The 27,278-nt window shown below is 37.1% G+C and overlaps 1 protein-coding gene across 4 annotated transcripts in view; it reads right to left on the reverse strand.

Annotated features, from left to right (window-relative positions):
- The window catches only part of ahrr (Aryl hydrocarbon receptor repressor), a 44,188-nt gene that overhangs the window by 3,872 nt on the left and 13,038 nt on the right, over positions 1-27,278 (reverse strand). For all 4 annotated transcript variants that reach the window (XM_017452628.3, XM_047150196.2, XM_017452627.3 and 1 more), the window contains exons 4-6: positions 9,568-9,680; positions 3,118-3,207; positions 148-274 (exon numbers count right to left, since the gene is read on the reverse strand). In XM_017452628.3, the coding sequence (XP_017308117.1) occupies positions 148-274; positions 3,118-3,207; positions 9,568-9,680 (330 nt within the window). The remainder of the gene's footprint in view (positions 1-147; positions 275-3,117; positions 3,208-9,567; positions 9,681-27,278) is intronic.

A 27,278-nucleotide genomic window follows, 5' to 3' on the forward strand; every position in this document is an offset into this window, starting at 1 on the left:
AATGGTCTGTGTGTGGCAAAAATAAATCCTAACCCTAGGAGAGGACTGTGAATAGATAATAATCACACTATGCATTAAATACAAAATAGTATAAATACATTACAAAATTACTGCAGGTTACTTTTGATCTAATGAATTACAACATACCATTTCCTGTGGCTGAATCCTGATCAGAGGTCATTGAGGGATTCATGGACCAGTGGAGCTGTTGCCTGAACTCCTGCCTATCATCTACGTGAATGTAGTCAAAGAAGTTCTGGTGCATCACATCAGTCTATAAATAGGAGAAAACAGAAAGAACATTAGAAATGAAGACAGTAGGAATTAGACCGACAGTAGAGGAGAGAGAAAAGGCTTGAGAGAGAGGAAGTATTATGATGACAACTGACCCCCAAATGTACTGGATAACCTCATCTAAATACCCAAAAGCCCTTAATTTCCAAAGAACTGCTGCCATACTTATAAACCGTGTCTTATATTTCAGGATTCCTAGTCACACTGTGCTCATACCTGATATTTTGCATCTCTGTAGCACATTACTTATGTTTCCAGTGAATATATCCGTAAGGCAAGCAATGAAATGAAAATGTCATATAATGACATCACTGCCTGCAGCAGCCTGCTGTCACATAAATTTTGCCTTGTCCATAAAAGTTGTTTGACATATTTCCATCAAGATTTTGTATAACACTAACTTTTTTCACAAGCATATTCTTTATATGTACAGTCATTTTCATAAGTATTTGGACAGAGTCACAATTGTCATAATTTTTAAGAAAAACATTGCATTAACCGTTGAAGAATTATAGCCATTTTTTACCCTCAAAAATGAGTCCCTCCATTTTCACAGGCGCAAAAGTATCTGGACAATTTACTGATAAGCAGTTTCATGGCCAGGCGTGACCTGTTTCCTTGCTATTTCATGACAGTTTAAGATGACTAAAGGTCTGGAGTCCATTCCAAGTGTTGAATTTGCATTTGATAGCTGTTCATGGGAAGTCTCAATATGTGGTCCAAAGAGGTGTTGATGCAAGTGAAGAAGGCCATCAGTCTTCAGCAATGTAAATACAGAGGGTTTACCTCAAGATGCAAACCACTAGTAACACTCAAGAACAGAAAGGCCAGATTAGACACTGCTAGATCTGATGAAAGATTAACTTTTAGCAGAATGATGGGAAGAGTATGAAGAAAGAAAAGAAGAGCTCATGACATCATTATGTCATATTATTATTACAAACATGTGGAGGGAGTGTTATGGTATGGGCATGTATATTGGGTTTCTTCTGTCAAAGCAAATCTCCACAGTAAAAAAACATCAAGATAATATGACCCATGGCAAAAATTACAGAATCACCACACTTAGAGGATGTTCAACAAGCTTTTTTACTTTGTAGAAAATAAAGAAATAAGAAATAGGACACAATTTTTTTTATTTAATAGCTAAACATTCTGGCTTTGTGAAACATACCTCAAACAAATTCAATTCAATTATTCTAATTAATGGCATATGTTTTTTTCCAGATCAAGTAGGGGAAATAAATTAAGGAATCACTCAATATTGAGGGAAAACTTATGGAATCACCTTGTCATTTGCATTTCTAAAACAAATACCGGCACACTTCTAGTTAAAAGAGAGTGCTTACACACGAGTTGTTGGACTTGGCTAATTGAAAGGAAATATGGCCCCAATGAGAGATGTCAGCTGTGTCTAAAATATGGTGCAAGTACAGTATAAAGAAAATGGGAAGGTTATAAAAGGAAAACAAACAGGTACACCAAGGAAGTCATCAAAGCATCAGGATAGAAAACTCAAAGAGATATGCCTTGAAAATAGAAAATTCACAACAAAACAAATTAAAAACAAATGGGCGGAAACTGGAGTCAATGTTTGTGACAGAATTGTAAGAAATCGGCTAAACGAAATGGGATTTACATATAGAAAAGCCAAAAGAAAACCAGCACTAACACCTGAACAGAAGAAAACAAGGTTACAGTGGGCTAAAGAGAAGCAATCATGGAGTGTGGATTGGATTGGATTCGATGAAAGTGATATTCAGTGATGAATCATGAATCTGCATTGGCCACGGAGATGATGCTGGAACTTTAGTCTGGTGTCGTTCTAATGAAACATATAAAGATGATGCACGGGTGTACATTGAAATTTTGGACACTTTTCTCATTCCATCAATAGGTTTGGTGATGCCTGTCATTTTTCAGGATGATAATGCATCTTGCCTGTTCTTCAGGAAAGGTAAATCAACTCAATCACATGTCCAGCAAACAGTCCAGATCTCAATCTGACTGAAAATGTATGGTGGAAATTAAAAAAAATAATAATAATGGTCCATGACAAGGCACCATCCTGCAAAGCTGAAGCTATTCAAGAAAACTGGAACCAGCTTGATGGAGAATTTGTTTTTCATGAAGTCCATGCCTCACAGAATTCAGGCCATCATAAAAAACCAGAGGAGCTAATTACTAATTGTGATTTTTTTCTCGATGATTCCATCATTTTTTCCTCAACATTGAGTGAGTCCATATTTTTTTCCTCTTCATGATCTGGACAAAATATGCCATTAATTAAAATATTAATTTCATTTGTTTGAGTGATGTTTCACAAAGCCAAAATGTTCAGCTATTAAACAAAAATTGTTTCATCATATCTGTGATTTGTTTATTTGCTACAAAGTAATCAAGCTTATTGAACATCCAAGTGTGGTGATTCCATCATTTTGCCAGGGGCTGTATTATCTTGATGTTGTTTACTGTGGAGATAAAACCCAAAAAAAAAAGCTGGGTGAAGCTCCTCTAAGTGTGGTGATTCCATAATTTTTTGCCAGGGGTTATATCAACACACAAGGCATGATCTGGTAAGCTTATGAAAATCACATTCACAATTATAAAAAATAATAAAACAAAGGATTCAGGCAGATGTGTGTGTAATAGAGAAAAAGAATATGTAACAGCTATCTGAAACACTTACCAAAATTACATATTCTTAATTTTCTTCTTCTTATATAAGTTCTAGTATCAGAGTTTAGGTTTCTCAGGTTTAGTATCAGATAATAAGTGAGACTCCTGAGCAAAATTTACAGTATTATAAAATATAAAACTTACCTGATGGAAGCCCAGATAGTCCACTATAGTAGAGGAAGCATAGAAGACCATTCCATCACTGCTCACAACAAGAGCAAAGCCTGTTAGGGACTGAACAAAAGCAAAAAAAATAAATATTTTACACCATTTTACAGCTTGTATGTTTAAAATATGGTATTTAAAAGTTATTGTAGGATAATAAATAAGCATGATTCTAAAAACCCAAATTTCGAGGCCAAAAAACACTTCTGAATGCACGTGATCTCCGATCCCTCAGAACGCCACTGTCTTAAAAACCGTCATGAGTCTGTAATGGATATACTGACATGGGCTCGGGAATACTTTGGTAAACCTTTTGTCGGTCAACACCATTCTCCGCTGCATCCGCAGATGCAAGTTAAGGTTCACTTAACCAGAATCATTGCCGACTTCTCTGGGTTCGGTCTCATCTGAGATGGACAGTAGCACAGTGGAATCGTGTTTTGTGGTCCTACGAGTCAACATTTCAAATAGTTTTTGGACAAAACAGCCATCATGTTCTCCAGGCCAAAGAGGAAAAGGACCATCCAAGCTGTTATCAGCGTCAGGTCCAAAAGCCAGCATCTGTCCTGGTATGGGTGTATGTCAGTGCCCATGGCATGGGTACCTTGCACATCTGTGAATGCAATTATGAAACATAATGTACACATTTTGGAGCAACATATGCTACCATCCAGACATCGTCTTTTCCAGGGATGTCCCTGCATTTTCCAGCAGGACAACGCCAGACCACATTCTGCCCGGATTACAAGTGCATGGTTGTGTAAGCAGAGTGTGCGGGTGCTAGCATGGCCTGCCTTCAGTCCTGACCTGTCTCCGATTGAGAATGTGTGGTGCATTATGAAGCGCAAAATAAGGCAACGAAGACCCCGTACAGTTGCACAGCTGAAGAAATGCATATTGGATGAATGGGGGAAAATTTCGCTTGCTAAACTTAACCAACTGGTGTCTTCAGTGCCCAATAGCTTAATAAGTGTTATTAAAAGAAAAGGTGATGTTACACAGTGGTAAACACAGTGGTCAACTGTCCTGACTTCTTTGGCGTGTGTTGCAGTCATCAGATTTGAAACGAGTGTATATTTTCAAAAATAAATCAAATTAACATCAAATAATGCGTTAATAATCTATTTTCAATATAGTAAATGGTGAACTGAATTTTCAAATGACTCCTTTTGTTTGTTTGTTTTTTTTGCATTTTCAATACTGTCCCAACTTTTTCGGAATTGGGGTTGTAGTTACTTTTGTAACTATGATTCTGTGAACCCAGAATAACTGCCAGGAGCAGTCAGAATCACCTGGATACCTTCTTGTGTGTGCATGCATGCCAAGGCCTTCAACAAAGTCTACTAGTTTGAAACATCAGTGCTATGCTAATTTGTGTTATTATGTGCATAGATGTACTGTATTTAAAGCGATATTGTCACTATAATTGATACAGTTCTTCACTTTTTTTTTATCCTGATGAAACATTTCTATCCTAAAGGGAGTGGTTACTTTCTGGATCACTGGGTAACTTAATGCATGACTGAGTCACTTCTTGGTGACAAGTGCTCACTGAATGGTTTGATGAATATGAAAATGATATAAGTCTCATGCAAAGACCTTTACAACCACCATCGCTCAGCTCAACTGAACACTTAATAAGAGTTTTTCAAGTGGTGGTTAGACAGCCCTCTTCATTACCATTGTTAAAACAATGAGGCTCATTTATAAATCTTATATTAAAGTTGCTTGTAAATGTTTGTGTAAGCCAAACCAAACAAAAATTTTGGATGGTTTTCTTCGTACTCGCATGTGTATGTTGTGATACCCACAAAACTCCAAAAAAGGTCAAGTGCAAATAAACGATCAGTGTAAAGGCTGAAAGAAGGAAAGTGACCTTATTTCGAAATGAACAATGAGGATAAGACTGAATAATTCTAAATGTAGAATAATAATACACTCACATAGCACTTTATTAGGAACACTATACTAATACTGGATAGGACAATTCCTGCAGATTTTTCAGGTGCACTTTCATGCTGCAAATCTCCCATCCTACCACACCCCAAAGGTCTTCTATTGGATTCAGAGCCAATGACTGGGAAGGCCACTGAAGAACAATGAACTCATTGTCATGTTCGTAAAACAAGTTTGAGATGATGTTTGTTTTGTGACATGGTGCATTATCATGCTGGAATTAGCCATTAGAAGGTGGATAAATTTTGGCCATGAAGGGATGCACATAGTCATCAATAATATTCAAATAGGCTGTGGCATTCAAGTGATGATTGATTGGTATTAACAAACCCAATGTTTGCCAAGAGAACATGCCATTATACAACCTCCACCAGCCTGAACTGTTGAAACAAGGTAGGTTGGGTCCATGCATTCATGCTGTTGGAACCCAAGTCTGCTGCTACTATCTGTGTGCCTCAGCAGAAATTGAGATTCATCAGACCAGGCTTCAGTCTTCAACTGTCCAGTATTGATGAGCCTGTGCCCACTGCAGCCTCAGATTTCTGTTCTTGGCTGACGTAAGTGGAATCCAACGTGGTCTTCTGCTGTTGTAGCCCATCCGCCTCAAGGGCCAACATGTTGTGCATTATGAGATGCTTTTCTGCTCACTACAATTGTACAGAGTGGTTATCTGAGTTACTGTAGACTCTCTGTCAGCTCAAACCAGTCTGGCCATTCTCTTCTGCCATCTATCATCAACAACATGTTTCCATCCACAGAACTGCTGCTCACCGGATGTTTTTTCTTTATTGCAGCATTCTGAGTAAACTCTGCTGGCCCACATCTGCATGGATTTTATGCAATGCATTGCTGCCCCATGATTGGCTGATTAGATAATTGCACAAATTAGTAGGTGTACAATTGTTCTTAAGAAAGTGTTTGGCGAGTGGATATAATAATAATAATAAAATAATAATAATAATAATTATTATTATTATTATTATAAAATGCAAGCACCATATCATTTATGCACAGACAGACCTCCATTTATACGGTGGCATTTAATTTATCATAATTGAATTATTAATTTTATTTGTCTTAATTTATGAGTTTGTGTTGGCTTGCTTTCTTTATTTTTTAACATTCCTTAATTGATCCCAATAATACAAAATAACTGGTTTTCACAAAAGTTTCAATAGTATTTTTAGTCCATGTCCTAGTGAACTAGGACATGAACATGTGTTTTTGATAGAAACTCCAAAGCACTTCTGTAAGTCTCTCTGGAAAAGGGCATCTGTGAACATGCTGTGAAGACAATAAGCTATACTTGACAGTATATTCCATATTTAAAAGTCCAGTAATCCAAATGATATGATTTGAAGACGATCAAGTCAAGGTTTCCATTAGTTAAGTAGTAAGTTGCGTAAATGTACACACACTCAGGTGCATGAGTAGAATATGGATGTTTTTTCAGAATTTAGGGGATTTTCAAGAATATCAAATATCTTATGTAAACACTCACATTAATTATTTATGAGTAACTCCATTCATGTTCATTGTGATATTCATATTCAATATGATCAAAAAAAATAAGCTGGATGTCTTCTGAATAGCACAAAGGGACTACCACCAGCCTCTTCTCACTGTAAGAGCAGCTTATTTTTTTAGGATGTTGAAACGTCTTTAAAACAAGTACAGTAGATAGTGGAGGAGAAAATGAAACTTGGCCTCTGAGTATTGTCATCTGTTACCAGCATTTGTTTCTACTGTGAGATGATTATCGCGTGAGTTGAAGTGTACTGTGGGCCAAGCCTTGTCACCTCCACTTCAATATGAGACAGAGCAGATCAGCAGTGTGCTGAAAGCCAGAAACTGTGAAGACAAAAGTCTAATAACACTGTCTGTTGTGATCATCTTGTTGCGCTGTACACATCACTTTATTGTTGTGTGCATTTAGAGAATTTAGCTCATTCAGTGTGTGCATTGTGTTACTTTAGTAGCTGCTGGAATAAGCACACAAAGGAACACATTTGACTGAGTATTGTTCTAATGTTGAAATTATACATCAGTCTTAACTTTACTCAGTTATTCATCAGATAGCCTTTGGTTCAGTAATGTCTGAGTGTGAAACTATTAAGAAAGGTAATAGAAAAGTGAGGATTTGTAAGTTTGGCCTGAAAACCCTGGACTTTAAGAGTTTATTATGCCATCACTATCTTAGATTCCACTACAGGGGTTTTTGATTTAAAAAAAAAAAAAAAAGAAAAAGAAATTAAATGTTTTTATTGGTATTTGGTTATATGATTTAAAAATAACATTCTTCTCTTCAGTTGTTAATAATACCAAAGTTTGAAAAACTTCTCTTCTCTTTCACCAGTTGAGCTGACATCTTGCTTTCTTCTTCACATTGTTGGTGAGACATCAACAAAGCATCATCAGACTTTACAGGCATTTCATCCATGTTATCCAAGGAAAAGGGTCGGGTGACTGTTAGGGATAGTTTTCTGGAGGCTGAGTAATCTTGACTCCCAGGAGGCCCACAACAAGGGGCAAAACTTTACCAAAGCCAACAGAACGTCTGCTCAGATCTAAATATCACCTGGTCTGTGAGCAGCAAACATTTTTATGGTATTGTAGGGTTTGTTTGAAGGAGAAAAAGCCTTATACTGGATGCAACACATGAAGGGTCAGCCAAACTTTACCATTCATCATCAAGAAGATGAATAGCAGAATGCATGATAATATGGCCTCTAGAGGTATATACTGTAGAACAGACCCCTGATTATTGATGCCCTTTTATAACTTCAGAAAGACTGCTTGGAATACAATTAAAACAATGAAATAATAATTGATCATTATGAAGACCTGATGAAGTCCGCCATCACAACAACTAATGATAAGTGAAACACATGTTCAATGCAGTTTAGTCTTTCAAAATCACAGTAATTTCACTAGCTAAAAAACAGACTCCCATCACTGAGCTCATTCCAAGATATATCTAAAGAAAACAATTATGATGTCCACATAATTAATTGATTTGGCTCCTGAAGTACTGTGCAATGTCCATTTGTTGAGAAACCAATCCATACACCAAATGTAAAGGCCATGGCGTTTTCCTAAAACTGTCATATACAGGGCCCTCCACTAATATTGGCACCCTTGGTAAATATAAGCAAAGAAGGCTGTAAAAATTTGTATTTATTGTTTAACCTTTTGATCTTTTGTTTTTAAAAAAAATCACAAAATACTCTGCTGTCATAGATATCAGTCAATTGCAAACAAAACACAGGTTTACCAAAAAAAAACACTTTGTTAAATAAAGGTGTGCAACCTGTTAGTCAATACTTTGTGCTACCTCCCTTTGCCAAGATAACAGCTCTTCTCCTATAAAGGCAGATGAGGTTGGAGAATACATGGCAAGGGATCTGAGACCATTTCTCCATACAGAATCTCTCCAGATCCTTCAAATTTTGAGGTCCATGCTGGTGGACTCTCCTCTTCAGTTCACCCTACAGGTCAGGGAACTTGGATGGCCATGATTTTGTGGTCAGTAAAGTATTTTTTGTTGATTTTAATGTATGTTTTGGATCATTGTCCTGCTGGAAGATCCAACCATGGCCCATTTTAAGCTTTCTGGCAGAGGCAATCAGGTTTTCATTTCATATCTGTTGATATTTGACAGAGTCCAAGTGTACAAAACAAAAGTAAAATATCAATGGGAATATACTTCAAATATATTTTTCACATATGAATTCATAGGGGTGCCAATAATTGTTCCACACCTATATTTAACAAAGATATCATTTTTTTGATAAACCTGTATTGTGTTTACAATTGTTTGATACCCATGAGAGCAGAGTATTTTTTAATTAATTTTTTTTAAATAAAAGATCAAAAGGTTAAACAATAAAGACATTTTTTCACAGCCTTCTTCGCTCATATTTACCAAGGGGGCCAATATTAGTGAAGGACCCTGTATACATAAAATTAGCCTCCTAATAATCTAGTTATTCTACATATCTCTAGGCCTGTAATTATAAGCATCCATCCATCCATCTTCTCTACCGCTTAATCCTTTTCAGGGTCACGGGGAACCTGGAGCCTATCCCATGGAGCATCGGGCACGAGGCGGGGTACACCCTGGACAGGGTGCCATCGCAGGGCACAATCACATAAACATTCACACACCCATATATACACTATGGACACTTTGGACATTCCAATCAACCTACCATGCATGTCTTTGGACTGAGGAGGAAACCAGAGTACCCGGAGGAAACCCCCACAGCATGGGGAGAACATGCAAACTCCACACACACAGGGCCACGGTGGGAATCGAACCCCCGACCCTGGAGGTGTCCATTATAAACATATATTGTTTATATATGTTGTGAATAACAAAATTAATATGTGGAGGTACTGTCAATGAAGTAAAGTTATCGATAAATGAGTTCAGTTCTAGGTTATAGGAAGATGGACACAGGAGACACACACCTCCAGCAGCAGCTCACTCTCAGATGTACAAGGCACAGGTGACATAGTTTCAACCATGATGTCATTAATGGACGGAGGGCTGAGGTGCTTCATCAACTGCTTCTCTTGACTGGCTGTAGAGAAAATATAGAGAAAAAGAATAATCCATACAGAAAATCTTTCTTGAATATCTTATGCTGTCGCAATAAATCTAGTATGTTTTGTAAAGTTCAGCTTACTCCTAAATGTAAATTAGAGGATGCTAAGAAAGAAAGTGCTGTTATTGAGAAAATAGCTTGTTTTAAGCATTTTCTGTTTTTACATGGAGCTTTGAAGAAGCACAGCTCCTGTTGAGCAGGTTGAAAAGAGGATGTAATGAGCAAATCTGAAGTTGTTTACCTGCATGCTCAATACTGATAAGTGCACTTAAATTCTGTAGTTACAAGCGCAGATCACTGGTCTCCTCTCAAATTGTAAAATTCTAATTTATAAAAATTTCTGCACAACAAAAGACTTGCTACAATAAAATAAATAAATAAATAAATAAAATTAAAGGTAGTTTGTGCTCAATATTAATATGACTGCGTATTTTTAGTCATAATGTCACTTTAATTCCTAAAAGGTACTGTACTATAACATAAATAACATTCACCATGTTTGGTGTATTGAGCTGCTGAGTATTGTGCACTGTGGTGTTTTGAGCATTCAAATGATCATAGTAGCAAGTTACTATCAGTATGGAACAGAATCATTTTTAAACAAATCATTGGAGGGAGCAAATACCTATACAAAAATTCAGTATAATCATGGTTTTATTTTTGCAGTTTATGAAAAATTTGGTTGTACGTCTTTCATTCTGGGGGCGCCTTTTCGGTTTCCTTCTGAACCATTAGCTTGTTTCCTTGCTGAATACAACTAGCAAAGTTGTCTATGACTGTGACCCAATTGACTATGACTCATGTCTATGACTGTGACCCAATGTGAGTTCCCTACAAAGATACCCACTACATCACATGGCCGCTTCCCATCCTTGTCTTGTGGCAAAGTGGAAGTAGATTCAAAGATGCTGAGTATAACACTATCCCTTGTTTGTTCTTACAAGCCTAATATTGTTACTGTTAAATCTATACCATTGGAGTATACAGTGAGGGAAAAAAGTATTTGATCCCCTGCTCATTTTGTACGTTTGCCCACTGACAAAGAAATGATCAGTCTATAATTTTAATGGTAGATTTATTTGAACAGTGAGAGACAGAATAACAACAAAAAAATCCAGAAAAACGCATGTCAAAAATGTTATAAATTGATTTGCATTTTAATGAGGGAAATATGTATTTGACCCCTCTGCAAAACATGGCTTAGTACTTGGTGGCAAAACCCTTGTTGGCAATCACAGAGGTCAGATGTTTCTTGTAGTTGGCTTCCAGGTTTGCACACATCTCAGGAGGGATTTTGTCCCACTCCTTTTTGCAGATCTTCTCCAAGTCATTAAGGTTTCGAGGCTGACGTTTGGCAACTCGAACCTTCAGCTCCCTCCACAGATTTTCTATGGGATTAAGGTCTAGAGACTGGCTAGGCCACTCCAGGACCTTAATGTGCTTCTTCTTGAGCCACTCCTTTGTTGCCTTGGCCGTGTGTTTTGGGTCATTGTCATGCTGGAATACCCATCCACGACCCATTTTCAATGCCCTGGATGAGGGAAGGAGGTTCTCACCCAACATTTGACGGTACATGGCCCCGTCCATCGTCCCTTTGATGCGGTGAAGTTGTCCTGTCCCCTTAGCAGAAAAACACCCCCAAAGCATAATGTTTCCACCTCCATGTTTGATGGTGGGGATGGTGTTCTTGGGGTCATAGGCAGCATTCCTACTCCTCCAAACACGGCGAGTTCAGTTGATGCCAAAGAGCTCCATTTTGGTCTCATCTGACCACAACACTTTCACCCAGTTGTCCTCTGAATCATTCAGATGATCATTGACAAACTTCAGACGGGCATGTACATGTGCTTTCTTGAGCAGGGGGACCTTGCGGGCGCTGCAGGATTTCAGTCCTTCACGGCATAGTGTGTTACCAATTGTTTTCTTGGTGACTATGGTCCCAGCTGCCTTGAGATCATTGACAAGATCCTTCCGTGTAGTTCTGGGCTGATTCCTCACTGTTCTCATGATCATTGCAACTCCACGAGGTGAGATCTTGCATGGAGCCCCAGGCCGAGGGAGATTGACAGTTCTTTTGTGTTTCTTCCATTTGCGAATAATCGCACCAACTGTTGTCACCTTCTCACCAAGCTGCTTGGCAATGGTCTTGTAGCCCATTCCAGACCTGTGTAGGTCTACAATCTTGTCCCTGACATTCTTGGAGAGCTTTTTGGTCTTGGCCATGGTGGAGAGTTTGGAATCTGATTGATTGATTGCTTCTGTGGACAGGTGTCTTTTATACAGGTAACAAGCTGAGATTAGGAGCACTCCCTTTAAGAGTGTGCTCCTAATCTCAGCTCGTTACTTGTATAAAAGACACCTGGGAGCCAGAAATCTTTCTGATTGAGAGGGGGTCAAATACTTATTTCCTCATATAAATGCAAATCAATTTATAACATTTTTAACATGCGTTTTTCTGGATTTTCTTGTTGTTATTCTGTCTCTCATTGTTCAAATAAATCTACCATTAAAATTATAGACTGATCATTTCTTTGTCAGTGGGCAAACGTACAAAATCAGCAGGGGGTCAAATACTTCTTTCCCTCACTGTACTGATGTCCACCTTGGTGACAGTAATTCTTTTATTTCAATTCAATTCAATTCAATTTTATTTGTATAGCGCTTTTTACAATAGACATTGTCTCAAAGCAGCTTTACAGAAATATCAACATGGTATACAGATATTAAAGGTGCAACTTTATCCCAACTGAGCAAGCCACTGAGTGGCGATGGTGGCAAGGAAAAACTCCCTAAGATGTTTTAAGAGGAAGAAACCTTGAGAGGAACCCGACTCAGAAGGGAACCCATCCTCATCTGGGTAACAACAGATATTGTGAAAAAGTTCATTATGGATTTATATGAAGTCTGTATGGCGTTAAGAGCAGCCGTAGTCCCAGCAGTCTGGAATTAAAGAAGATTTGAGCTCCATCCAGAGGCAGAAAGGATCTGGATCTCTAGTATCTCCATAAATTCGTGTGGGGCTCGGCGAATAGTATTTGACTATTTACTATTTTTTAACATAGCTGTGTCACTGAAAAAGATACCTGGGCTATTATTTGAGCTTTGTGAGAGCAGCGGGAAAAGAGTTTATAATAACATTAATATGCCCATACATTTAAAACTTTTTTGAATCATTGACCTTGTCAAGTTTCCCAACCACTTACAAAGCTTTGCCTGAACTGCAGCTTAATACTGATAGCAATACCCGATGCATGCCTAGCAGGCTATGGAAATACTGCTGGCTATTCATTACATTCCTCTGATGCAGCAAGGAGTGATGCAAACAGCAGTTATGGCTGCAGAGCTTGTTGGGAATGACAGTTTTCTCAATTGCTTCAACACTCTTCATTGAACATTAGCCTATTTTCTCAAAACCTAAAACACAATCCCCAAACCCCTCAAAGCAACCACTAAACCCAAAACCATTCACTCTTCCAGTTAAACCAAACATTTAACTCAGATAACACACAAGCAAGCAAAAAACACACAGACAGTATGTCTACTGCACACTATCAGGAGAAAATTCAGAACACTACTCCAAAAACACATTACTGCAGTGAACCAGGAAGAACTTGCTAATAAGTGTAATTATAGATGTGTTGAACAACATTATACTACAGCCCTCAAAATAAAATGTGGAATTATACAGATATTAAATGCTGCAAGTCAAAGTACAGTCAATTGCAGAACAAACATACCCACACTAATTAATGGACGATCAAAATATAACATCACCAACTACCAGAGACAAAAACTGGCTATTGCCTGGAGGTCACATGACCTCACCTACATCACACAAGATGTTTCCATCCCAAAGCAGTGAAGGAAATAAGCTATGACTCTGCTCTGATTTTCTCAAAGGTGAATAATGATGTTCACCATGATCATGTTTACAATTGATGTTTACTGCTCATCTGACAAAAGTCATTGTCTGCCTCTATTATGATTTCTCAATGCTCAATTAAGCAAAAACACAGAATGACAAGTACTGTTATTGTATCAAGACTGCAATCATATATATTTTTTTTATTAATGAACTAATACTATAAGTCATATAGGGCCATTAAGTACATACATTAAGTACATTCACCTCATAGTAAAAATATATAGTCCCTAGTGTTCCTCCATGTAGTACACTGACCTACAGTATTACAGTACATTACATTGAATATAAACAGCAAGTTACACTACAGTATAATACATAAATGAGAACAGAGTGAAACACTAGGGTGTTACAGTTGTGTAGAGTAGTGTACTGTGATCTACTGTTCCTGTAATCAGTAGATTGCAGTAAATTACTTGTTCTCCTGCCTGAAGTTATGAACTATACAAGCAATCGTGGAGCTGCTCAGATTTGGTTGGATTCATTGCTCAGCTGTCACTTTGAGTACATGGACAAGGACATGATTAATTGCAGTGGCCCAAAATTTCATTTTATAAAGCTTCTGTCCCTGCCTCTTCCTCCTTGCACTCTTTGTTGTCTTCTGCCATTGTTTTGATCCACTGTTGACCAGACATATGGCTCTTTTTATACATCCTGAAGCTCTGATTTGTGTGTGAACCATTTTGCTGCTTAGTGTTTACACCAGTAGAGCTTTAGGAGTGGGATTTGTGTGTAAAGTTCTGATCAAATAGTGCAATCGATCTGTAGCATGAGTGAAAACACATGAATAGTGTTTATAGTTCTGGGAAAGGTATGATGAGTTTATTATGTGCTCAGGACAGACTATGGACTATTTCCACACTAGAACTGTGTACTGGTCCGTGCTGTACTGTTTCTTACTGTCCCTATGGTTCTGTTTTAGTAATTATTGTACTGTCTTGTGCTGTTTGCACATGGTTGCACACATGCACTTTATATGGTCCTGTGTAGGTCTTATTTAGTTCTGTGTAGTCTCATGTAGCTCTGTGGTGTTTTATGTAGCATCCTGGTCGTGGAGAAATGTTGTTTCGTTTCACTGTGTACTGAACCAGCTGTATATGGTTGAATGACAATAAAGCCACTTGACTTAACTTGGAAAATAAGTGAGTACTTGGGCAGAGCAAATTTATGTAGTCATAATTTTTATCCTCTTCTGAAAATATCTTTGGGGATGAAGCATATGTTTGTGCGTTAGAGAAAAAAGTAGAATGTGTCTGGCTAAAATTCTGGCTTTGAGCTGTGGTATTCTCTCTTCAAACATAATGATGTTATTTAAGCTAGCATGGATCTGTTTGACTCATTAAAGTGAATAAACATGAGGTGTGACTGTGTGTTGTGGTATATTTCCAATTATTCATAGACATACTGATTATGACCCTTATCCTCATTAAGTGTTCCAAAATGTATAGTTACACTACATTTGAACAACTAAAGAGTGCTATTTATATTTTTCAGTTTTTATTCCATTTAATCCATTTGAGGAGAGTCATGCAGGTCTAGCTACAGTATGTGTTATATTTGAATTTTGCAATGTGGGCCAAGACATTAAAAAATTATTAATATTTACATACCATTTTGAATGCAGATTATTTTCCTTTTGATGTACATACACTCTCATGTTTGAGTAGGCCTATGTCTCAGGGCAGCAGAGGAGGTTTACCCGCTGTGAGCCATCTCTTTTGATGACATGTCACTCGCTAAAAATCCTTCATTCAGAGTGGCTGGGAGGATTAGAGCAGAGAGAGACAGAGACATAGCTAGGCACTGTTTTTAGAGCCTGGAGTTGGCTGACCGAAGTACTGTTGTCACGCGAACAAGCCTTCTGTCAATCTCCTGGTGTCCCTGACAGACTGTTGGCACTTAGCCAAGCCCTTGCGTGCAAGCCTGTTAAACCACATTAGCAGTAAAAAAAAAAAAAAGTTCATAACAACAGCAGCTGTTAAATATTGATGACTACTGGCAAAGAGTGCGCTTTGCAACCGGTTAGGTCTGCAATGTAATGCAAACTAATTCTTTGACATTTGATAAAGAATGTGTGTGGGTGTTTTTTCTTTCTTTCACAATTCAAACTAAAGACATTCTTAGCACAAGAGAAAGATCTTTTTCCATGTTATTTTAAATAGGTAACTGTAGTTCTTTCTCCCAATACTGTTACAGAAGACACATTTCTCACAATTTCTCTGCTCTTCTCTGCCCTTCTTTGCTCTTTAAAAGACAAAAATGTATTATTGATATGTGGCATTAAATTATTGTATACGCTTTTGAAATTATACAACGATTCGAGATATCTACACATGTACACTTTTAAGTGGTATTTGGTCACTTAAATTCAAAACCTTGTGTTTTGTATTCTGGCATCTTGAGAGAATAATCACATGACACATCTAATGGATGGATGAATTAACAGCCTGAAAACCTAGTGACAGAGGCATAAAAAAGGGAGAATGATCTAAGACTAATCCAACATAAAATATATTTCACAGTAAAGTATCATATATGGTTTGAGTGATAATAAATATAGTAGGTGATAATATAATAATAAATATAGTAAAGTGCAGCAAATGGGTAGTTGCATACAGAGGCATGATATGACTCTATATATCAATATATCTGTAGTGTTTTTGTAGAATTCACTATTGGTGAACAACTTCAGTTTTCATGACAGTGGCTATGTGTGAAATGTACAATCTGGCCCTCTCACCTCTTGCACATGCTCTTAATTCACAGGCTCCAAACTCCCTGCAAAGCTTCTGGGTAGGTGCTACAGTGAAACACTAGGCTTAGGGTCTGACTTCTGGCTGTGTCTATGCAGCTGTATCCTGAGACATTATGGAAAGCACAATGAAGCCTGACCTTGATGTGTAAATGAAATGACCACCTGCATATTCATAACAAAGCACTGGAAACCTGGCAAAGGCTCACATTCCCAATGCCTATGGTTTGTGCCTGCTCTGACAGACAAAACAGTGCTTCCAGTTCAATTATCAGGTACTGGCAGTCTCTCACAGTTTATAATATTGTTATGTGTTAGCTGAAATATTAAATGCAAAGTTTAAAAGAAGCATAAGCATGAGTAAAAGTCTACTGGTGAATCTGAAAAGGTGTTCAGGTGACATTCATAGGTTCAATTTAAATAACAAAAATGAAACAAAAGCAAAAACTATTAATTAAAAATAGCAGCAATTTCAAATAAATAGACAAATAAAACAATAGACAACATAATGCAAATATGAAGTTGCAAACTATTTACAATCCAAATTCCAGAAAAGTTGGGATGCTGTGTAAAATGTAAATAAAAACAGAATGCAATGATTTGAAAACCTCATAAACCCATATGTTATTCACAACAGAACATAGAAACATATAAAATTTTTAAACTGAGTAAATGTACTATTTTAAGGAAAAAAATAAGTAATTTTGAATTTGATGGCTGCAACATGTCTCAAAAAAGTTGGGACGGGGCAACAAAATACTGGAAGAGTAAGTGTTAATAAAAAGAAACAGCTGGAGGTTAATTGGCAACAGGTCAGTAACATGATTGGGTATAAAAAGAGTATCTTAGAGAGGCAGAGTCTTTCAGAAATAAAGATGGGCAGAGGTTCACCAATCTGTGAAAAACTACGTCTACAATTTATGGAACAATTTCAGAATAATGTTCCGTAACGTAAAATTGCTAAGACTATGAATATCTCATCATTTACAGTACATAATATCATCAAAAGATTCAGAGAATCTGGATAAATCTCTGTGCGCAATGGACAAGGCTGAAAAACTATATTGCATGCCCGTGATCTTTGGGCCCTCAGACGGCATTGTATTAAAAACAGGCATGATTCTGTAATGGAAATCACTGCATGGGCTCAGAAACACCTCCAGGACTCATTGTGAACACAGTTTGCCGTGCCATCCACCAATGCTGGTTAACGCTCCATCATCCAAAGAAGAAGCCATATGTGAACATGATCCAGAAATGCCACCATCCTCTCTGGGCCAAAGCTTATTTAAAATGGACTGAGGCAAAGTGGAAAACTGTTCTGTGGTCAGACGAATCAAAATTGAAATTGTTTTTGGAAACCATGGACGCCGCATCCTCTAAACTAAAGAGCACTAAAGAGGAGAGGGACCATCCGGCTTTTTATCAGCACTCAGTTCAAAAGTCTGCATATCTGATGATATGGGGGTGCATTAGTGCCTATGGAATGGGCAGCTTGCACATCTGGAAAGGCAGCATCAATGCTGAAAGGTATATACAGGTTTTAGAGGCAACATATGCTTCCATCCAGATTCCATCCCATATTTACTTCTGAGAGACTCTGTCTCTCATGTTACTGATCTGTTGCCAATTAACCTAATTAGTTGCAAAATGTTCCTCCAGCTGTTGCTTTTCAGTAACACTTACTTTTCCAGATGTGTTGCAGCCATCAAATTCAAAATTACCTTATTTTTTCCTTAAAAAGGTACATTTCCTCAGTTTAAACATTTCATAAGTTTACTATGTTCTATTTTGAATAACATACGGGTTTAGGAGATTTGTAAATAATTGCATTCTGTTTTTATTTACATTTTACACAGCGTCCCAACTTTTTTGGAATTGAGGTTGTAAGAAACAACTATGAGCAAGTACTAGAAGCATTAAAAGACTTATGAACACAGCACAATTTTTGATGAGCACTTTCATAATTTTTCAAACCTGTTACCGCAGCTTCACAGAAGACTGATTGAATGCGACATGTTAAATAAGCTAAATAAGCAGACTAATGTTGCATTCGACTAGAGCAGGGGTGAATTCTACAGATCAGAAAAACAATTTCGTTTTATTTGGTATATTTCCTCATTCCACTGAAATTAATTTCTGGTTATAGCACTGCCAGCACAACACATAAAGTGCTTCTGGTTCATTTTAGATGTGAGTGCACCGCACACAGGTGTCGATTTTAACCCACATTTCAGACCAGTAATTGACATCAAATCAACATGGCTGCACAGCTAGTAAACACAGTAGCACTTCTTAGCTTTAAATGAGTTATGCTGTATATACAGTGGTGCTTGAAAGTTTGTGAACCCTTTAGAGTTGTCTATATTTCTGCATAAATATGACCTAAAACATCCTCAGATTTTCACACAAGTCCTTAAAGTAGAAAAGAACCCAGTTAAAACAATTAGACAAAAATATTATACTTCGTCATTTATATATTGAGGTCAATTATCCAACATTTCATATCTGTGAGTGGCAAAAAGTATGTGAACCTTTGCTGTCAGTATCTAGTCTGAACCTTTTGTGCAGCTATAACTGCAATTAAAAGTTTCCAGAAACTGTTCATCAGTCCTGCACATCGACTTGGAGGAATTTTAGATCATTCCTCAGTACAGAACAGCTTCAACTCTGGGATGTTGGTGGGTTTCCTCACATGAACTGCTTGCTTCTGGTTCGTCCACAACATTTCTATTGGATTAAGTTCAGGACTTTGACTTGGCCATTCCAAAACATTAACTTTATTCTTCTTTAACCGTTCTTTGGTAGAATGACTTGTGTGCTTAGAGTCGTTGTCTTGCTGCATTACCCACTTTCTCTTGAGATTCAGTTCATGACCAGATGTCCTGACATTTTCCTTTAGAATTTGCTGGTATAATTCAGAATTCATTGTTTCATCAATGATGGCAATCTGGCCAGGTCCAGATGCAGCAAATCTGGCCCAAACCATGATACTACCACCACCATATTTCACAAATGAGATAAGATTCTTATGCTGGAATGCAGTGTTTTCCTTTCTCCAAACATAACACTTCTCATTTAAACCAAAAATTCTATTTTGGTCTCATCTATCCACAAAACATTTTTCCAATAGCATACTGGCTTGTCCATATGCTCTTGATCAAATGCAGATGAGCAACAGTGTTCTTTTTGGAGAGCAGTGACTTTCTCCTTGCAATCCTGCCATGCACACCACTGTTGTTCAGTCTTCTCCTGAAGGTGGACTCATGAACATTAACATTAGCCAATGTGAGAGAGTCCTTTAGCTGCTTAGAATTTACCCTGGGTTCCTTTGTGACTTTGTGGACTATTACACGTCTTGCTCTTGGAGTGATCTTTGTTGGTTGAACACTCCTGGGGAGGGTAACAGTGGTCTGGAATTTCCTCTGTTTGTACACAATCTGTCTGACTGTGGATTGATGGAATCCAAACTCTTTAGAGATGGTTTAGTAACCTTTTCCAGCCTGATGAGCATCAAAAATTCTTTTTATGAAATCAGAAATCTCCTTTGTTCATGCCATGATACACTTCCACAAACATGTGTTGTGAAGATCAGAGTCTGATAGATCACTCACACCTGATTGTCATCCCATTGATTGAAATCACCTGACTCTAATTTCACCTTCAAATTTACTGCTATTCCTAGAGGTTCACATACATTTGCCATTCACAGATATGTAATATTGGATCTTTTTTTTTCAATGAATAAATGACCAATTATAAGATTTTTTGTCTAATTTGTTTAATTGGGTTCTCTTTGTCTACTTTTAGGACTTGTTTAAAAATCTGATGTTGTTTTAGGTAGTATTTATGCAGAAATAATGAAAATTCACAAACTTTCAAGCACTACTGTACAAGTATTTGCTTTAGATCAGTCAACATGTAGACATATTAGCTTGTTAAATCTATAACACTGACTATACAGTTGTCTGTTTTGAGGAAGAAAATATACATCACTCATCACAGTTAGATGCCTAGCTTATTGCTAACAAACAAATAACATGAAGGTGAGCAGTTGGGTTCAAATATGACACCTAGATTGTGGTAGAGGAATTTTCTAATTGATACCTCCCTGCTCACTAAAATGTATTGAGGACTTTTTGTCCAGGTTTATGGCCAGTCACTACATATATAGAATCTGCCTGCACAGCAGGGTGTGATTAAAAACTGGATGAACATCAGTTATTGCATTTGTACTGTATATCACAGCTTATATTTTTATGTCTATCCTAATATTGATTTATTTTATTGTTATTATTAACTTCCCAATTGTTGTCCTTTTATCCTTATGCTTGTCTCTAGAAGCCTCCACAACTGCTTGATTTGACGAATTAAAAAATCCTTAAAGATGGTGGATTTTGGTCTATTTCTGGGTCATGAAAAATTGAGAAGTCAAGAAGGGACTGATTAGGATCAAGGCAAAAAATGGAACCGTGTGGGAAATCTTTTCTGAAATTTATGTACATTATTAGGCGTCACTGAACATTGTCAAGAAACAAACTCCTTCCCTTGACTCCATTAAATAGAACAAATACCATTCACAAGCAGCTATTCACAGAGATGTCATGTTAATTTTACCAGTGAAATGGATAGTTAAACTAAACAGTTACTAGCAAACAAACCAAATATTTGGGGAAAATGAGAATAATTCAAAAGAAGAAATTTTGTAAATGCATTTCTTTTAGTTGTAATTCATGTCATTGCATTCCACACTGCTGACCCACAAAACTGAATTATGTTCAATAAAAATGTTAAATATCAGATTTAAGTGTATTATTTAAGTATGCTATTCAAGTATGTTATTACCCCAAATGTGTAATTGGTGATCCTTTATCTCTATTAATATTGTCTCTTGTCTGTTGTGGTCATTTCTCAGAGATGATGTGATTCTTAAATTTAACATCATTCTATCTTCTGGTCATAAATATCGAAGTACATAAGTTACAGTATAAAATATACAGATAATCACTACTGACACTAAAGACACTAACCACTTCTGTATTTACATGATTATCCTCACCTTTTAAACATTATGTTCCACTTCTTTCTCTCTACACTGGGCTCTGATTGGAAGCATCCCGGTCTCTCTTCCTAGTTCACATGCCTGTAACTAACCAGATGTCAGAAGTCCTTTATTTGTGAAACAGTACTTTCAGGCCTGATGTCTGAGTACAAGCCAAAACTCACAAATGTACCAAGTTCAAACATGATGACACATATAGTGAAAGTACATACGTAGGGGGGATTTTCTATTTTTATATGATGACCTCTCCACTTAAATTCAATCTGGCTTTGCACCACGGAGAGCATCTTACCAGTGGCTCAAGTCTCTCCACTGAGTGGTCAAGACAGCAGAGCCAATCACAGATAGAGCTCTCTCAGGGCTGATGGACATTTATCACACCAATCCCTCATAAAGGGCCTATAATATCTTTCCACATCACTAAACTGTAGTGTGATCTGCAAAAATCTGTCAGATGTTGTTGCAGCTAAATTCTGAAAAACAGCTTTTTACTAAAATGACATGGAAATGTTTTATTTAGGTTCATTTTCTAACCTTTCCATAGATGAGGTCTGTCTGTAGATAATATATTAGGTAAAGAGCCTGTTTAACAAACACAGATGTGGTCAGTCTGCCTCAAGTTCATAGATACTTTGCAAGCTAAATGTGGTTTTCTCAGATTTTACAGGCCATAGTGAAACGTACATAAGTCTAATAAATCAATCAATCTTCTTTTACTTTGATAACCATGGAAGGGCACGGAAAGTGAAGATTCCAATGTTCAGTTCAACCTGCTTCCTTATGCATATAGTACACGAACAACAGATAATTTACTGCACTACAGAAATAAATCTCTAACTGACACTAACAGGAGTGTGTAACTATGTGGAATGAGTAGAATGTAGTAGAATAGAAAGGCCGTAGGTGAATGTTCAGAAACATTTACCTTAAGTTACCTTTAGTTACCACTGTCCTGTGAATGCTGAATGTCAGCAACAATTTCCTTTTATTTTGCTTAATGACTGTCTTAATGTGTTACATGCAGTTTTATCTCTTGGTTCATCTACATGCTCTATGACATTGTTTTTGGGCTTCCTCAATGGACTGCTAGAGTAGTGAGATCAAATTAAGCAACCACTTAACAGAATATCTTGATCTCCTTGCAGAATTCTTTATTCTTTTTGTGCATATTTGGAAAGGAACACAGTACACAACTTCTTTTTAAAGCTGTCTTTTTCTTCTAAGCCTCAGTACATACTCTGTGTGTGTGTGTGTGTGTGTGTGTGTGTGTGTGTGTGTGTGTGTGTGTGTGTGTGTGTGTGTGTACACAGAGGAAGTACCCTGTCATTTCTGCAGGGCTGGTCTCCTGCACATGATTCGTCAGATCGTTTTCATAACCACTTCTCTGAGGTCAGCTTCTAGTCAGCTGCAGTCACGCAATCCCCCCCCCCCCTCCACTAATACTACACACACACACATACACACTCACACACTCTCTCTCTCTCTCTCTCTCTCTCTCTCTCTTAAAGAGACAAAGCACAAATTTTTACAGCCTCCCACTGCAGGCCATTAATTCTCTGTTCCCATTGATGTCTCTCTCACTCAAAAGGAGTTTTGCAGCCGCACAACCAATGATCCTTCTTCTTAGATTTATTATCTAGATACACAACGTATGTTCTAAATACCTTACATTTATCTAGCACGATCAATTGCAGGAAACACTGAAATTAGATTAATAACTAGTTATTTATGGCTGTATTCATGGTAAAAGTGCAAAGGGAAATACAAGGTGGAAGAAGTAATCTGAGAGAGTTGCGTGTGAGCATGGAGGCTAATGTCACATCTGGCTGAGTAAAGTCTCTTAATTTATTCCAAACTCTCCAACCACAGCAGATTCAAAAGCCTCACAACGTATGCACCACCATGGTGGCTACAGATGGTTGAAGTATTTTTGTACAAATTCTGTTGATTTCCCCTAACAACAACATGTCTTGGTTACAATAATATCCAGTGTGCAAAATCCCCTTTTCAAATTATATTTATGTGAAAAGAGCCAAATGTGGTGAAACTTTAAATACATTTGTTATTGAGTTTAATTAATTAATTTGTTTATTCTAGTTATTTAATTATTTTATAAGAAATAATTAGTTTTGTGTTATTGACAGCAAATTTGTACAAGACTAAAAACAATTATTAGGGTCATTAGATGTGGATGCTGTGTTATTTGTGGAGATTGGTTAAACCTCTTTTACCTCCTTACTTTGCCATTCAGTATAGTTATTTCAGCAAATCATGTGTAAAACTATGCCTATATGTGGCAGGAGCACAGTGCATAAAGTCATGCAGATACAGATCGAGCTTCAGTTAATGGTCACAGAGTACATCAAAATGTGGAAAAAATGTGACCTCAGTGACTTTGATCGTGGTTATGGTTGTTAGTGCCTGACAGACTGGTTGAGTATTTCAGAAACTGCTGATCTCATTTAATTTTTATGCACAATAGTTTCTATAGTTCGCATAGAATCGTGCAAAAAGCAAAAGACATCCAGTGGGCGGAAGTTCTGTAGGTGGAAATGCCTAGGTGGTGAGAGAGGAGAATGGCCAGACTGGTTCAAGCTGACAAGAAAGTAACTCAAATAACCACTCATTACATAAGTGTGTAACTCCTTAATTGTATTGTGCTCATATGTTGCTACAGAGTGCACAACATTTTGCTTATCATCTACTGTAGAACATAAGTCTCCAGTGACTATCAATTTCCACTTGCATTTTTCAGTGCATTTTCATTTTTCATTGGCGTGAATGCAAAACAACAAAATAGAATAATGTTTTTGTGTGGATTTGTTGTTGTGTTGTTGCTCTCTGTTGGAGATTTGAGTTTGTTTGAGTGGGTTAGTCTACTAGTGACGAATGTAAAAAAATAATAAATAAATAAATAAATAAATAAATAAAACAAAAACACTGGAAAAAAAAACTGCAGAAGCAAAGGTGAATAGTGGTTGCAAATTCATGTTCACTGACTTGCAAACATACAGCAACCAAATAGTTACTAATAGCTGTAAAGCATCCCTATGGTACATTCATAAACAGCCAAGAGATGCATTCAGATTGACTATTGCTACTGTTAAACATGGTGGTAGATCCATAATGGCATGGTAGTCATTAAGTTCAATGATTGCACTACAAGGTTAAATAACAAGGAATATGAATCATATTTTTAAAAAAAAGATAGGTTTGTCTTATGACACATAGTGACCAGATGCAGGCATCATTGACCAATTCTGAAAAGTGGTACAATGCAATGTTTAAAATGTTTACGTTAACTACATAACATGTTTACTACGTTCAAATTGATCTGACTTACTCCTCACACCATTCTGGAGAGAAATATTTCCCATATTTACAGATATTATGAGGTGAGCCAGGGAACTGAGTGTAGCATGAGATGTAACAGCTTGACAGTAATTTTCTCAGCAAACTTTAAAAAGCTGACTAACGGCTCCACCTGATAAAAGTGATGCACTACTCAAAAAGTAAAGGATGAATAAGTATTTCAAATAATGGGCCTATAATTTCTTACGTGTTGTAATACTTCAAACCAGATCAAATACAGAAATAAAACAGTGCACATATTACATTGCTGTGGTTCACCAGTGTAGCTCCACTGTCTTATTTGACAAGAAAAAAAGGCCATTATATATTTAGACCACACTGAAGTCTGGGACCTAAAGTCAAAACATTGCGTGCAAAGGACTGGCTAACATGGAGATCTGGTGACCAGCTAGAAGGGAAGATGCGTCTTCATGAATGTGTCCTTTGAGTGGCGCCAACCATGGACTGGCTGCATTTATATTCTAATGGAGGGTAATGAAACTTCAAACAGGCCCCTTCACTGTGAGTTGTGTTATTATGGTCTAACATAATAGGCTAGCTTAGTCATATCCATGGTCTCTGCTATTTGTGTCCCTAAATTAGTGTTACAGTGAATGAGTGCAAAGGTTACAGTGGAGACAGAACAGACAGAAGAGAGAAAGGAGAAATATAAAAAGAACTCCACACAAATCTCATGCTTACTCTCCCCATCTGGGAAGCATCCAATCTTCATTGGGAAAAAACATGTAGTGTGTGAGACTGAATCTGTAATACGTTTTTAAAATGGGGCATTAGGTGAAACAAACATAGCATTTAGAAAGTATTTAAACCCCTTCGCTTTTCCTCATTTTGTTATGTTACACCCTTAATATGAATTGGAATAAATTTCTTATATAGCAAAAAATACATCATAAAAAAACATATACATATTCATAAAGTTTTGTAAATGTTTCATGTTTCTTGCTATTCTGCCTCCCAATTTCACAATTCCTGTTGTGGACAAACATCCCCACTGTGACATGCTGCCACCACTTTGCTTCACTGTAGGGGTGCAGGTGGCCAATTGATGAGTGGTGGAGGTGTGTGTGTGTGTGTGGGGGGGGGGGGGGGGGGTTCATTAGAACAATTCTAATGGCCCTGGTCAGACAGGATATGATTCCTGTATGATTTTAGCCTCTTTGCACAATAATCTATTAAGTATCAGTTACTCACCCCAATGTTTATCCTTGGAAGTTGGAACACAATATTTCTAAGAATGCATGTTTTTCCATTCATTCAAGATATAGGAATGGAGCATTGAGCTTCAAAAAGTACGGAAAAGCACCAAGTGACAATAAAAATAGTCCAGTGTTGTATATATTCAAGCTTTCTGAAGCCTTGCAAAAGTTTTCTGTGAGGAATCGATCGAAATTGAATGTATTCATAGAAATCTGCTTTAATTGTCCCGAGTGAGTTTATGAGAGAAGTGTTATAATGATGTCCAATTCGTGAGTGAATCGATGTTTGAGTCAATTCATTTAAATGAATTGGAGAATCCCGTTGATAAACCCAGTCTGAATGATTAATTCACGAATAGCACCGATTTGATTCTCAAGTTCAACTCACTGATTCAATGATCCTGTCACTGTTTTAGCTCATTTCCACATTTCTTTCTGGAGCTGCTAGTGTGTGAACCTTATTATTTACTCAATGAATAATAATAATAATAATAATAATAATAATAGTAAAGTTCATTGTTCTTGGTACTTTGGGAATAAGAAAGTATAAGTCGACAGCTTATAAAGACATCCAGACAGAGTTTCTATAGTGTCTGTGTATGAGAGAGAGAGTGTACAATGCTGTTAATTACTTGTACTGATATATAGTTATTTGTATATAGTTATAAATGCATAATTACAGTTAATTTAATAAACTGTTCAAACTTAGTTCTTAATAGTCTCTTATTGAATATGCAATAATTGTTATGCTTACTGATAATGATGGCAATCACGTGGCAATAAGAAAAGATAATTGGGAGTGGGGGCTTGGGGCCTGAAGTACAAATTAGCCAGGGGGCCCAGAAACCCTAGGGGCACCCCTGTCTACAGACAGTGATCTATTTTTGCTCTGACTGTTAATAAAGTTTAAGTTAATCAATCTCAAGGGTGATCAATGGAAATCACATGTACCTAAGCTCTATTTTAAGCATAATAGGAAATAATTATTTAAATGTGATATTACAAACCCTCCCAAAACCTTCTTATGTGTTTAATACGTTTTAGAGTATGACTGTAATGTAATAAAAATGAGGAATGAATCAAGGGCTCTGAATACTTTCTGAATGCACTTTACCTTCAGATTATTAACAAAGACAGTTTCTTATCTGCATGCAAACAATATAATGGTAAGCCAGATATTGACAGCTTCAGAATAGGCACAATAATCCTCCAACATCAAATCAGCATTTAAACATAGCCCTCAAGGCCATAACACAAAGTCTGTACATAG

This window comes from Ictalurus punctatus, chromosome 23 (assembly GCF_001660625.3).
Source record: "Ictalurus punctatus breed USDA103 chromosome 23, Coco_2.0, whole genome shotgun sequence".
Classification (NCBI taxonomy): Eukaryota; Metazoa; Chordata; class Actinopteri; order Siluriformes; family Ictaluridae; genus Ictalurus; species Ictalurus punctatus.